Source organism: Xiphophorus hellerii, chromosome 15 (genome assembly GCF_003331165.1).
Source record: "Xiphophorus hellerii strain 12219 chromosome 15, Xiphophorus_hellerii-4.1, whole genome shotgun sequence".
NCBI lineage: Eukaryota > Metazoa > Chordata > Actinopteri > Cyprinodontiformes > Poeciliidae > Xiphophorus > Xiphophorus hellerii.
Genome location: NC_045686.1, coordinates 20,079,118 through 20,094,813, shown reverse-complemented (window position 1 = coordinate 20,094,813; position 15,696 = coordinate 20,079,118). Strand labels below are relative to the sequence as shown.

General features: G+C 40.5%; 1 protein-coding gene across 10 annotated transcripts in view; it reads right to left on the bottom strand.

The window, feature by feature from the left end:
• The window catches only part of nrxn3b (neurexin 3b), a 424,389-nt gene that overhangs the window by 89,633 nt on the left and 319,060 nt on the right, over window positions 1–15,696 (bottom strand). For all 10 annotated transcript variants that reach the window (XM_032584566.1, XM_032584568.1, XM_032584558.1 and 7 more), the window contains one exon: window positions 9,003–9,184. In XM_032584566.1, the coding sequence (XP_032440457.1) occupies window positions 9,003–9,184 (182 nt within the window). The remainder of the gene's footprint in view (window positions 1–9,002; window positions 9,185–15,696) is intronic.

The window sequence follows — 15,696 nt, the reverse complement described above, 5'->3', positions numbered from 1 at the left end:
AAAAGTTGATCACTTTCAAAAATAATTAGGTTTTGCCTTTCTAGTGTTCAGAACAGACCAGTTCGGGTTTTTTTACGTTCCAAAGCCGCATGACCTTCTCATGAAGGTGAGACATGAGCTAAAACACAACAATCGAGAATAGTCAGCCTCGAGACAAAGACATTCAGCAACTTTTCCCTCTCCTAAATAAAACATACATAAATCCTTAAAGATATAAATTGTGTAAGATTAACCATGGTTTTAGCAGTAAGATCTGGCTCTGTCATTTACAGGAATAAAAATAAAACCCCTAAAAAAAATGTATTTTTGGTCTGTTTATTACTATTATTTTTAAATTCTTGAAATCCATAAAAAAGCAGCTTTAGAGGCAAAGGCGCAGCAGGAAGTATAATCCCCCGTCTATGTTTGGAGCATAAAAGCCGCTGCAGGCTCGCCGATGGTAACCTACCAACTTATAGAAAGGAATATTCAGCTGCTCTTCTTCCTCGTTTCTGTTTATTCATATTTCCATGATGGAAACATCATACAAAGGTTCTGTAAACATCGTCTGAAAGGACGCAACGCCAGCATCATTGTCAACTCACTCACAGTGTTCAACCCCATTTAGCACCCAGAGTTCAGGGCTAATAAGGAGGAATTTTTAAAAAAAACTGTTTTTCAATCAGTGGAGGTGCGAATTTATTAAAATATGAAAGAAATTCATCAGGATGGAGCCACCACTCAAATTAGTTTCATTTTAGCTTGATGAACAATTGAAATTACCCAGAACTATTAGGTTTACTAGCTCTGTAACACTCAGTACAGCTTTTAGTGAGGCAGCCATTTCTTTTTCTAATTTTCAGTGTTGGTTTGGGAGAAGGACACATGGAATCATTCATCTTAAGACAGCTCTCTGTGGCCTGATGATAATGACAGGGAGACTTACTACAGTGTCTATCAAAGTGGTTGCGGGTGATCATTTATATCTAACTGTTATTGAGCGTCTGTTGCTGAGTGAAGCATTACACACAAGTGGAAAAAATACCCCTGGGGGCTATTTTGGTTAAAAAGCTGCAGTCATTCATGAAAGACATAAAAATGTTCCTTACACTAATCATTTTCTAAAGACTGCTCCATCGGAGTGCTGGCAAATTTTCACAACAATGTCTCTAATCTTGTACTCTCTTTAAAGAACGCTTCATATTTATTTTAGCATGTGTTTTTTTCTTCTTCTTCTTCTCTGCTTTGCAAATGAGTCGGCTCTTTACTTAGAAGTTAATTACCAAAGAAGGCAGGGCTGACACTTGCCTAGAGGCCCCCACACTCCCTAAAGCCCTGCATGTCCCAGGTTGGGTTACATGACTTCTTCTAATTAGTTCATAAACTTTCTTCTTTTTAAAAAAAAATCTAAATTTTAAACAGTTGTATGCTATGTAGTTTGTTTTCTGTTTTTTATTTTTGTGGTTCCTTGTTTTTTTTTTTTTTTAAGTCAACTGTTGTATTCTGCAAATTCCTCAAACATTTTTTTAAATTCAGTTCTCTGCTTCCATCAGTGCCAGAATATCACCAAATAATCCAAGTCACGTGTGAAAACTCAAGCAAAATTTAGATTTTACTTTATATCAAAATTCCCTTTTTGCCATCATCCAACAGTTTTGACCACATTTTAGAGTTTCTGTTAGTAGCTTTTGTCAGTAATTTAACTAATAACCAACAAAGTCCCAATCAGATACTTCATTTTTACTTTACAAGTGTCCTGTTTCAGTGTTGTAGTAAAAAAACACTTTACATTCAGCCAGTGAGCAGCATGTCTAGACCCCCCAAAGGCCCTCATTCATTAAACATGCCCAGAACAGGAGGGGGAAAAATTGTCTGTGTGGGCATTTTGAGGCAAATTGCAGGATTTATCAGTCTGGATTGTAAGATATAATGAAATCCCACACAAGGATTCAGGTTGTGTACCAAAGTTTATATCAGTCTGGACCTGGGATGCAATATGACTGTATGTCGGATATATCCGGTTTTGTTTCTTTAGCAAAAGATGTCATGTTGTTTGTTTGCTTTGAGCTATATTTGAGCAATTACTATTTTAAAGACAATCTAAGATCAGAAAAGGTTACATAACATTCCAGACCAATCGAGAAACAAGAGAATATGTTAATGAGTTAAAAGTTTTGGACTGGTCCAACAAGAGTTCGGAACTACATCTGATGTGTGGTTTCCTGAAAAAAGGTTTTGGACAAGATAGTTCCTCAAAATCTGACAGACTGAAAAATTTTGCAAGGCAGAGCGAGCAAATATCAACAAGTTTAGATGTTGGATGCTGAGAGACAAAGACGACTAAGGGCTAAAATTGACCTAAAAGTTGTTACAATTTAAAAGTATCGATGCTTTTGTAACCAAGTAATTGCACTTTCTCTTAATCTTTACATTTAATTTACTGTGTAATTTGTATTTTTAGTCAAATTATACATTCATTGATATTAAAAGTGTAAATGTTTAAAAATATTTGGAAAATTAACAGGGGTCTGTCTATACACTGTGAGATCCACAACATATTTGCAGATAATTCCTACAAACATTTGTATATAGTAGTGTGTCCTTTAGATGATCGATAAATCAACTGCATCTACTGGTATTATACATATACTGACCTCATACAAAGCAATGCTGATAACAGAGATGAAACTTTAAAGCAACAGGCTTGAGTTCATATTAAACTAGCAAAAATCAAATCAGCAAAAAAAAACCCCAACAAATATCTAAATCTTCCTGTTGCAGAGATAAAAATGAATCAGTTGTTCAGGTATAAATGCTGAATGAATGTACTGCAAGTGGGAGACATTTTCTCCCAGTTACTTATATCTATGACGGCGGAATCAAAAGAGGGAGGTGAGAAAACACAAAACGAAAAAAACTACGTCAAATACGAAGCTGTAATGTTATCAGAGGCTGTGAGCCATAACCATGATAATATCTATCTTTCCCCTGCAGAGGTTGGGGTAACTTGATAGAAGCAATACATCGCTGGCCGTATACGCGCTGATGCACACAGGTACACATCAAACATCTTATATTAGGTCTGTCAGGCGGTGAGGGGCAGGCAGGGGAGGCAGATGGGGAAACAGACACTGCTTGACATAAACACAGTGACAGAGACGGCCCGGTGATGGATGGATCCTGACAGGAACGAGGAAAAACAAGCATGCTTCCACAACAATTCATTAAACTCCACGTACAGTTTCGCACATGTGCATACATACGTGCGCGCGTCACGTGTTACGGCATAGCGCCTCGCCTCGTTCAGCGTCTTGTTTTTCCGTTTCTGCGTGTAGGTTTTCAATTATCCGGCGGTCGCACCTTTCTCGCAGCGAATTAGCGTGAGAGGGGTTGGGGAGAACAACCTCAAACGGATAATGAGATTCGGCGTGGGTGAGCCCTATTAGAAAGCAAGACCCTAGCTGATCGTCGTGTTTTTGAGTGTGACTGAAGGTGAGGGAACGAGGCGTCCCGCTGAGCAATCTCGGTTAAAAATACATTTCGGCGACATCTAAATTATACCCACAGACATCCAAGCTGAAATCGGAACAAACTGTGTGGAAACATGAAAGTTTGTTGAAGTTTAAATCACGTTATAGAAAACTGTTAGATCTATGTGCAGCTGAGAGTGGCTGAGAGAAATAACAGTGAAACAGATCAGACCTGTCAGCTCCGTTTGCCTGGGAATGACATCACACACTAGTTGAAACCATGCTAGTTGGAAGCTAGCTTTTCAGCAATGCTAATCACTATTAGCTACGCCAGTACAATGTACAGCTCTCATTCTATCAATTTAAATGTGCAAGTAGAGGTTGTATAATACTATGGATGACTTCAGTCAATAAGATAAAACATTAGCAGTGCATATACACAGTTGCCTTAATTTTCCTACCATATTTGTAAAGTATGGCAAACCATTATGAATCTGAACTCTAGGTTGGCGGGGACCGCTCCCTTCCCAAGCCGGGACTTCAACTTAAAAACAAAAATTCTGTTTCTGAGTTTTAACTGGGTGTACCATTACAATCAGTATCTCCTGTATTATCAACACGCACAGCTACGCAGATGACATTCTGTTATGTTATAGTTTTGACTAGCAAACGTCCAGCGGTTCGGCTCGACATTGTGGTTCTCTCTGAATTGTTGTCATTCTATCTTACAATTACAACTTCAGCCGCGTTCATCATATTACAGAGACATCTAGACGTTCTCTTGCTGCTACAAGTACTAATTGCTGCTCAGTAAGCTGGAATGTTTTGTTATTAAGTTTTCTGAAAACTTTTGCCTGACTGCTAGAGACTGCTTTCCCAAATGTTCACTTGTGTCCATACAATATGAAAATACAGTTATAATGGTCCACAACCTCGGCTTAATGCAGTTTAAACTTTTATTTTTGTCTAAATAGAGGCTATAATTGGCTTCAATGTTGAAATTGGGTCTCCTGCGCAGTGTTGTGAAAAGTTTATGAATCTTAAATTGTCTTTAAAAACTTGTTTAGTGTAGAAATTTCCAATCTAGTCAAGACTAGTCTAGGTATTATGTATATTTTAAACTACAGATTCCAAATTATTACAATAATTACAAGAACTGTGAACCAGACCTTAGTTTTGAATATTATTTGCCAGCCACCTTTGAAAACATATTTTCAATCAGCGTTCACGGTCCAAAACACACAAGGACATTCACTAACCCTTTTGCATGAACCGACAATAAACCAGAGATCGAGACTGGACTCATATTGGCCATTCTCACCTCGACAGCGAGATTCAGCTGGTCTTCATACAGTTGGGCGATTCTAGAGTCCGGAACGCAGCACCACGTGAGAAATGCTCTACACAAACAACCCTGGAGGACATGGAAGCTATTTTAAACAATCTGCTCATTGTCCTTTAAATGGTGGGTCGGATTATTGTAAGGGAGTCACTTCTGTGATGCAACTAGTGACTCCAACCTTAGGCAGTCGGGGATCGACAGTCTATTGAAGTTGCATTTTCAGCCTGACTGTGCATAACTTGGAACCCCATCAAAGGTACCAGCCTTTATTGGGCCGGTACCAAGTAATCATAGAAAACCCTTGGAAAGCTGAGTTGAGCCACAATGAGTAGGCGCTAGAGGAAAAGGAACATTAGTTTTGTCTTGAGTCTCACTTAGGTTGCAGAAACAGTCAAATTTCACTTAGATTTGGACCCTAAAGATTCAAGACTTGACTAAGACATGGTCTGGAGCTCATGTTTCATGAATTTTCATTTTGTTTGTAAGTAAAGTCTTTTTCTTCCCCAAGTGCTCATGCCGTACTCTGATGGAATGGCGCCCTGGGCAGCGAGGCATCACAAAATGAAAGCGAAAGTGGTCTCAGAGAGAAAACACATTTTGGAAGATCTTAAGCAAAAACATTGTTCAGGGTTTCATCTTTGCATTTTCTTCAGGGCAGCTTTTTTTCCCCCTTAGAAGCTGACAAAGTTCTTTATCCGTTGCACGCTCCACATTCAGATCAACTGAACTCGCAAATGAGATGCCAGCAGGGGCAAAATGTCCCGCTCACCTTCGCAAATTGCCCCCGCGATTTCAACCCAAGCGTGCAGTTGTTCTTAGCAGTTAAAATGTAAACACTACAATCAGCATTTTAATTTGTGATTGCCAAACAAGCTGTAAGCTAATCACGGGGAAGAGATAATGAGGGAAGCAAAAGAGGGAGCGAGGCTGGAGAGAGAGAGTCTGTGATTAGCTCATCCCTCGGAATTCTGTTTTTCTTTTCCTCACAGCTAAGGGCTTTGCATGTTAAACAAAGTGCTGTGTATGCCCTGATAATCCACTGTTATCTACAAATCTGCTTAAGGTGTTTTCTTTTTCTGTTGACATTTCCCTGCCATATACTCAGCTATCAAAGACGTTACAGTGCCGCCGCTGTGCGCTGATGCTCCGACAACGACCCAATAATTGTAACAGTTAAGGTGATAGCCCAGAGCATGACGAGACCTTTGGTTGGACGTACGTCCTCCATCGACAGGCGTAATGCCTTTAACCTTTCGCTTCGGATTCATTAAGAAGCTCACGCCGCCGAGAGCGAGGACCGAATGTGTGCCATTAGAAATGATTACAACATTGCAGTTTATTATAGTCTAATTGTAAAGCATCTCTGTATACATATTGGTAAAAATGTTTTAGAAGTGAGTTACACCATTCACGTACGCTGCCAACATTTCCTCCTCCCTGTGTTTTAGTAGAAATGAAAGAAGGTAGAGAGGATTTTCCTCTAAAATATTCAAACATAAATATTCACCCAAGGTTTAATGCAACTTAATACCAGTGTAAAAAAATAAAAATAAAATAAAAAATTAGCCTCCCTCATTTAATTTCTGCTCAAGTGCAATTGCAGAACAAAGGAAGCATACAGTACCTTGGTTTGGCCACTTTATTCAACAATCATTGTTGAAATTAAATCGAAACCCCCGTCTTTGTTTACCCACCCTCGGATGTCAATAAATAAATCATTTAAAAATATCAGCAGTATAACACTGCTCACATTGCAAAAAGAAGCCAAGTTCACGCCTATTTTGTGAAATCACCATATGCCTCTTTGCTATTAATACATTTACTAGAGTGGGTGAATGAAGACGTTCCATATCTAACGAATTGAAGCCAATTTACAGGAGATATCATGCTTGGCTAGCTCTGCTATACTATCTCAAATGCGGGATTAAAAATGCATTCATTTCACTTCCTTAAGAGGTTACTCCAATTATCCGTTTGGTTAGAACCACGTAGGGAGGCGTTTTCCCACATCCCCCACACAATTTACTGTACATCTTTATCGCTTTCTCTACATCCACTCCAATTCACTTCACTCCCTTTTTCCACCCAATCATACATGCAAGCCCACGCGCATACATACACTTCTTTTTTTCCCCCCCTTTCTGTTCTGTACTGTAAAGCAGGCTCAGAACTTTCTTGCTGTTGGCCCTCATCTCTGCAGAGCAGATGGTTGGTTTTCTGCGCCACATGGCTAGCACTCAGGAGACGCGGGGTGCTCTTTAAGAAAAAAAAGACTTTCAATCTGCTTTAGCAACTGTAGCACCCCCACCGCCATCACATCATCTTTTTTTTGTCAGCAGCGACTTTCCTCCGTCTCCAGCAAACACCGCCTTGTTGTACCGCCACTGCAGCGATTTGATTGCCCCGGCTAGAGTTGATTGTTATGCTAATAGTTGATGCTTACATGAGTGAGTCGACACGCAAGGTCGTGACGAGAGGTTATTAAGATGCTGTGCCTGGTTCGCCCGGTCTGCCGGCCGTGAACTCCTTCGCGAGTTTTCCGTCGAGTTTCACCAACGTGAGGTAGAAGAGTCCATATATATGGAGAGCCGCATTTATTATTCATGCTTAGAGTTGGTTTGAATGTGCTGGAGAGGTGGGATTATATGGAAGGGGTGGTGGTGAGAGAGTACAGTACTTTACTTTCTCTTAGCATTTTAATCATAGATCAGTTTGAGAAACACAGGCTGTGTTTGCCCTGAGGCCTGCCATGAGAATTTAAATTATGCAAGTCTGTTTGTTAAATTCGACTTGGTTTGAATATCTGTGCGCGACATACGGCGCCTTGAACAGATATTTAAACTCCATGACTTTTTTTTTTTCTTTTACATTTTGCTACATTACAAGGCTTCAACTTTGGATTCCTAAGTGCATCAAATCTGTCAACCTTCTCACAGCATGATGTGTATTAATTTCCCACCACATGTTGTAGTTTGCCTACAGATCCGAGTGGAGCATCCCTCTTCAGACCTAAAAATCTGTGCTTGTGATGGTTTGTGTAAAGTAATGCGTTTGTGATGCTTTTATTTAAGATATTAAATAATGATTCATAATAGGTAGCTCTTCAAAATGTTACCCGTCTTCAATAGTACCTGAATTGAACTCAGTTGTACTTGATTTGTGCTGTGAAACCCGTGTGCTTAGAGTGGTCTTTAAGTTTTTGTAACTTTTAAACTATTCTGCCACCATCTAGCAAAACCGATTGATTTATGTAATGTAGAGGAACACATTATATAAATCATAATTCAGCCAACCACCAACAAAGAGTCAAATCTTGAAAAATCCTTTTAAATGTTTCTGTTGTGTTGGGTAGTGTTGGTTTGTGCCACTATCGTATAAACCAGTTCCTCTAAATTAAATAAAGGGCTCTGTATGGTCGAACCAAACTGCCAAAATCGGTACTCATTGTCGCAGTTGTGTGATGAAAGTCGCGTCATTTTGTTCTCAGCCTCGTGTCGTCAGCCCCTAAAACTCCCCTGATGAGAAACTATTGTGTGATTGGTCTGAATTTTGTGCGTGTTTGTTTTTGTGGAAAACAACCCCAAATACTCAACTTACTGATGTCGGTTTTTCAGTCATAGAGTAGGATGGCTAGTTTTGAGGAGCAATTGTTCAAGCTTGTGAGGAAAAACGTACTGAAACATTAAAACCTTCATGCTCAGTTCTGATCCAATGCAGCGGGAGAACGTTTCACCGAGGCTTTCCATTCCTATTATCTGATAACATGGAAAATAAAACAGGATATTCCAGCTTTTATTTCCTCCTTTGAACTTCTTGTGAACTCGTAATAGTTGTTCCTTCCTGTCATGATCGCCGTGTTTACTGTACTGCTGTAAACCACACATACGACCAAACACCTTGACGTACACTCCTGCCAGAGGGGTTTCTCATGGGGAGCAAAGATCTGAAAACCATGTGACCGCACCTCGACAATTTGACTTTGGTCCGATCATGACGGGCCTCAAGTCAACCACTTGTTGACTTAAGGGTGTTTAAAACTGGATTCATTTAATTTCATAACCCTGGTTGCAAAAAATTTAATTCCTTGCAACCAATTTGCTCTAGAAATCCCCCCTATTGGACAAAATAAATATAGTATAAAGGCTTACAGATAGCACAAACATAAAAAAAAACACACACACAAAGTAAAAAAAGATAAGAATAATACATACAATGTGGAGCATGATGTAGTCACCCAGGCGTGGGGCACTGTCGATGCGAACAAGGATGGCATCCTTGATGGTGGTGCTGAAACCCACCGCCAGCCGGTCTGTCCGTGTGCTCGGCCTCTCGTTGTTGGGCCATGTGTAGGTGATCAGGCCTCCTCCTTTGCCAAAGATGTAGGTGGTGCCAGCTATTATAGCAAAGGACAAGAAAAAATAAAATAAAATTTTTAATTCACAAAACATTGTTAAGGCTTTTTAAATCAACCAACAATGAATAAAGAGGGTTAAGTCTATAGAAGTATTAAATGCAAGTGTGTTCATTTCTGTTTCAGGACTTTGTTGAACCACTGCCACAATTGTAGGCAGAAGTCAGCGTCTCCACTGAATCAAACTCCTGCCTCTCCAGCTCTTAAATATAGCCCCTTTCTTGGGAATAGGAGCCAGTGTGGACCGAATGGGATAAGTCTCCCAATCCTCATGTATTATATATGAGACCTGTAACCAAAGAACAAAGCTTGGCAGAGGAAAATAGAGAAGGGCTTGTGCAGGAGGTCTTGGAACAGAGATTGAAGAACTTTCATTGAGCTTAATTTGATAAATGGGTCTCACTAACAGTAGGGAGGGAAGACTTTGCCAAAAATGTAGCTTTTGCATCATGTAGATGTGTGTCAGATGTGCGCCTCTGACTTAATCAAACCTGGCCCGAAGCCACGGGGGCTGTGAAAACAGCTCGTGCATTTCCATTTTTATTTTTTGCCACAGCCTGGTAACATTTCACTGCCTGGTTGCAGGGTCGGATTCCGTTTCAGCTTCTGACTGTTCCCTAAGGTGGGTCAGAATTAAGGCGCTGAATCAATGCGCCGCTCAGCCATCCAGTTCACGTTTAGGCAAAGAAATAATCAAGAGATCAAAGGCATTAGACCTTAGAGAAGATAGAGCGCGGTATCTGAATCCGCATGCGAGGCAAAACCGACGTCTTAGGCTGTGGGAGGGTGGAAAGCATTTGGCCCACCTTGCAGGCTGACGGGGGATTGCTAATGAAGCCTCCGAGTCCTTGCATCGGTGTATTAATTCATTTTTTCTGCCTCCATCAACACTCTCCGTCTTCCGCATCACCTCCCACCCACTGCCATTACCATTCACTTCCTCTCCGAGTCACCTGAACATCTGTTTGGCCGTGTGATGGGTGCCCAGCTGTCTCTCTGTTTCCCCTATGATGCGGCCAACAATCTGCTCCATGGTCCGTTATACCCGGGAGACTGGGAGAACATATGGACGGGAAAGTCTACGGACGCAGGAGAGGCACTGTTGGCGAGATGAACATCTCTATTTGCCTTCAAACATAAAAAAAAGGTCTGCTTTTCAGACAGCTCAGGTGTCAGCACCGCAAACCACCAACTTCTGTCGTCTATGTGGCACAGCAAAAATATCCAAACCAGTAAAGCATTCCAGGCGTCAAACAGCTGCTTATAACTAATTATTCTAAACTGATGGCTGCTCTTCATTTTTCCTTCAAAGAGAACAATGTCCCTGGATTTACTTTAGTAAATGCTGCAACATCTCCAGTTGGGAATTTTTTTCACAAACAGTTTGGTCACGCCGTAACATATCTACTTCGTCTTACTCAGTCATCTGTGGTCGTCCATCAATTACTATTTAAGTTATTGCGTATCGTTTGTGGCCATCGCCTTCCTACACAATTCTTCTAGTGTCCCTGTAGCTGAGGTTTGGCAATGGCGTCGGAGGAAGTTAAAGTTATTCGTTCAGGCAAATTTCCACATTTAAGGACACTCAATTGTGTCCTCAAATGTGTCCACATTTGCGGATCTGTCTGTGTTGGCCACTCTTCCAAATATCTAGTAAATAAAATCAGAGCAAGAGAAATGTCTAAGACATTGTATTACAGGCAAAGACGTTCTGCCCCTACTCTCCACCAGGTTCAGCAAAAGTCTAATTTTCCAGCTGACTCCATTGAAGTCAGCATCACAACATAGCTTCCTTCACAAGTGAAAAGGTGCATTGCACACGTCAAACATTAGCAATTGGGTAAAATCACATCCAATTGTTTAAAACTCCAAGAGTCCACGCCTCCGGAAAGAAATCGTTTCTCAATAGCTGAGGGTCCAGACCTTTTGTACGAAGCAAAACGTAGAACAAGGGGCTGGTTTTCACCAGGCTAAAGCAAAGGAAGCATGGGATGAAACTCAACACTGTAGATATAACACATACTCTCTTGAAATCACTTATTGATGCACCATTCCCGTAAACTTGTTTCAATTTGTATATTAGAAAATACATTGTAGCTGGGCTTGCATGCCTAGACAAAGACTGCATCTGATCTTAAGAGTTTTATTCCAGGTTCATACTTCATTTAATTAAATAACATTAACAACACAACCTGTAAAAACGTTAATAATTTTCAAAATTACTGTCTCTATTTAAACAATATCATTTCCAAACACATGAAAAGTAAAGGAGTTTAAAATGGGAGTACCACCGTCTCCAAAAACCAGCCCTAGAAAGCTGCTCTGGATCCTGTAAAACATTCATCGACCTTAACTGTCAGAATACAAGCACCTGACTCCCTGATGGCAGCAGACAGCATTCAGCAGACCTGCTTGCACAAGAGCTGGCCCCATGGTGTCGCCTCCAAATTTTTCCTCGCAAGCCAGAGTTGAGCCCGAGTTGGGATGCATTTCCCAGACATCTGCGCAAACTTCGCCTATCTCATCTCCCAAACACTCTTGTTTTTTTCTTCAGGAGATAACGATGAGCAGCAAAGATACAAGCACCCCGGGGAGCCAATTATCACATTGAGGAGATTTGCTTAGTGTTTCAAGAAGACAATGTTCCCCATGAAACATACACACACACACGCGCGCGCCAACAGGCGGGGTGACGGAGGCACAAATGTACATCGTGACGCTCGAGTAAGAATGTGTGCAAACACGCGTGCATATCGACGGAGCCTCCTCATGCGCCGTCACGCAAGTGGGTGATTATCGGCATAAGTGCAAAGAGAAGGCGGAGAACCCGAGATCGCCGGGATGTAGCGCCTTTCCACTAACAACCTGCCAGGGCCCAGACCGCTCCGGGAGGAAATACGCTGCATATCAATTTGTGCAGCTTTTGCCTAAAAACACACCAGAGTAAGGCGCCGTCGCTGACATCCGCATCAAGATTCAAAAGGCAACGACACATAGTGTGCAACGTTGCCGGTGTGGCAGCCTGGCTAAACAAGCGAGGTCAAGAGTCGCTGTCGAATAACCTCGCTGAAACGTGAGGGCTCTGCCACTCCGGGTGTAGATGGTGTCAGCACCAATGATTTGTGGGACGCCTAATTACGGCGTCGATTTTGCTGGCATAATTTGGACGTTAGCGCAGTAACTCTCTGAACTACTGCACCTCGCAAAGACTATTCATACTCTTGAATTTGTCAGGTTGGATAAAGTCAGATAATTTGGGCAAATATGAAAAGGAAAGACTTTGATAAACTTCAAATGATGAAGAAAAAACCCTCCCACTTAGCATCAAATTGTTCTTACAGGACTAATATAAATATTGTGCACTCAGGTTTTGACTGGCTAAATTCCTATAGCTTCATTACTATCCTACTACTACATTTTAAAATTCAAAATGTTTTTCTTTTTCTCAGTTAAAGAACAATTTAAATTCATATGTATATGTCACCATACATCCAGTTAAAAGACATTTTCAAATTCCTTAGGCAAATAAATTGTCTCAAAATCACTTTTTACTTTCAGAGCAATGAAAGAGCAGAACGCTTTGCCATTAACTCCCATAAGAGCTGAACAGAAGGCAGTTTTTAAAAAGAAGCCGGAAGGCGTTTTTAGGAGCAACGTACTTAAAACTGAAATGGTTAATTATTGAATATTTTCTAAATTTATCAACATTTGCATGAACTATAATTGATTTTTATTGCTATGTATTTCAAATCTGTCACATATTTAAATGATTTCTACTGTATAATGTACAGTGTGTTATTAATGATGGAAATCCAGGAAGAGTAGCTGGGTACAAAGCCTGGCTAATGGAGATCCTACACAACACACATCAAAACCCTCTTATGCAACAACAGACCAAATCCAACGAAAACGACACATTTTGTGTAGCTTGCATTTATATGTAGCTTAGTTTTATCTAGTAAATAAATACAATAAAATCCAAAGCAATCAATTGCCTTCAGAAGTCACCTAATTAGCTAACAGAGTCAACGTGGATGCAGCTTAAGCTCATTATAGCCACAGATGTTCTGTGAAGACTTCTGAGGTTTGTTAGAGAACAGTAGGGACCAAACGGCGTCATGAAGACCAAGAAACACAGCAGGAAGGTCAGGGATGGTGCCAAATGGTCTAAAAGCTAGAGTTAGGCTAAAAAACAATAAAACCATCTTTAAACATTTCATGGAAATTGGTCCAATCCCTAATCAAAAAAGGAAAAGGGGATTATGGCACACCTGAAAACTGATTTTAAGATCTTGCTTTTAGTTTTTCAATGTTTAATTGGTCTGGCACATCTGATGATGAACCATGGTGGTGGCAGCGTCTTGCTCTGGAGATGTTTTCTTTTATTAGTGCGAACAAGGAACACATTTTTTGGATATTTATTTATTTATTACAAAATATCACAGAAATCATGTATTTTCTTTTTACCTCATTAAATCTGTCATTTCACATCAACCCGTTGCATAAAATATGATTGGTTGTAAAATGGAAAAACGTAGCTCAACTTCTCCTCTTGAGGACTTCCAGCTAGTCCTCAAGGCTCTTTGGAGTCAATATTCCCATTTATAGTCTCGGCTCAATTACCAACATAGTATGTGGTGATAATTTTGGTGAAAGCATACTGTGTGACGCAGTGTTTTATCTTAATTTCCTTGGCTAAGAGTGCAACAAAGGCTTTAATAAAATGTTTTGAGATTGCTCCAGCTCATAGATTGATTTCTGAAAGCAGAGTAAAGGCAGATACAAAAATAATCTTTGTCACAGTTGGCACAGAATATGGAATGATTTTGAGAATTAACGCGATCAACGCTGGCAAAACAGAGATTTTGGAGCACGGAGCAGCAGGAATGACTGATTCAGTGTCGGCATTGTAGCTAAGAGGCCTGGTGAGAAGCCAGCCGCTAGAACAGTATCATCAAAAGGAATTAAATCTACAATCTAATCATAGTACCGCAAAGGCTGTATATTTTTGGTGAATCAGGAGCGGCTTTCATCTGCGTCTTTGAATAATGCAATTGTGCTATGGCCATTGGGTACAAAAGAGTGGCCATCTGAAATGCTGCAGTAGCGCTGGAGATGCTCTATTTATTTGAGAGAAGAAGATTTGAAGCAAACTGGCCAACATAGAGAGAGATTTTATATTCTGTTTTGGACCTAGAAGGAAATCATAAGATAAAATATTCCAGAAAAACAAACAAAAAAAAACAAAACAAAACACTGAGGTTGTTTTTAAACTAAAGCTAAATGCATAAATGCATTACTTCCTCCTCGCCCCAGCTCCTCGTGTTATGATTCATTGCATCTGCAGCATGACTCGGTTTAGACGCAAACAGTGGATGAGAGAGTGGGTCAAAGCCATAGCCTCTATTTCACAGAGGTCCCCCGAGGCGTGGCAGCGCAGGCAGAAGGTTGGGACACCTGTCTTTGGACAGATATGTCCTTCAGGCCACAACATGACATCAACCAAACCAGATAAAAACTGAAGAAGAAGAAAAAAAACATTTATGCAGAAAAAAAATCAGAAGGTCACTGCTTTCAATGAGCTTAACCAGCAAAAATCTAAAAACAAAAATAAAAATTGGGAGAACAAAAACAAGATGTCAGCTCTCACCTTGATGAAAATGTTTCACATTCATTGTTTAATGTATTGTGCACTCACTCAGTCTCTATCCTCTAAGCGTTTCAACATCGCAAGGTTAGGAAGCTACCCTGTAACGGGAGCAGAGTGGAGAAGAAGAAAAAAAAAAGGAAGCAGAGCGGCTGCCATGATGCGGTTGTGTTATAACTGGGTAATTGGTTGTAGTCAGACTTCAGCGCCACGCTGTGATAAAAGCCTCTGTTTAGATGTAGCAGACTTACAGGAAAAGACTGGGGCTGCCTGTCCTACTGTAAAAGAAATGGTTGTTAACTCATTAAACTCCACACTGCAAAGGCAGACAATCTAAACATGCGTGTGTTCATCCATCAGGGTTTTAGCAGGTGTCGGTTTAGTGTTTTACTCACAATATGCATGTGGAAGTTTTGAAAATCGAAAAAAACAGGCAAAACTCAATCAGCCTTTGGAAATTTTTGACATATAGCTCACTGCCCAGGGCACCAATCTGTCTTGGGGTGGCTTGGGTCCTCAAAAGACACCTGTCAGTTGCAACCCTAATAAGTTCTCTATTGCTGATTTGCATGTCCAGCAATGGGGAGCAGGTGTTCTCCAGTGCTATTTGCAGAATACGGACCAAGAATGCTATTTTCCATTAAGATTATCTGATTGGAAGGTCTGTTGAAAAGGACTGTTTTAAAGAAATATTGATTGTCACTAAAAAGCAGTTTTGTGAAAACTTAATCCCAAAAGGTGATTCTTGGTTTTCCTGAAAGACGTAAGAGAATTAGTGTCATGATTAAATACACAGAGGGTAAACAGGGAAACGAGACACAACTGGGAACAATCAAGGGGTAGACAG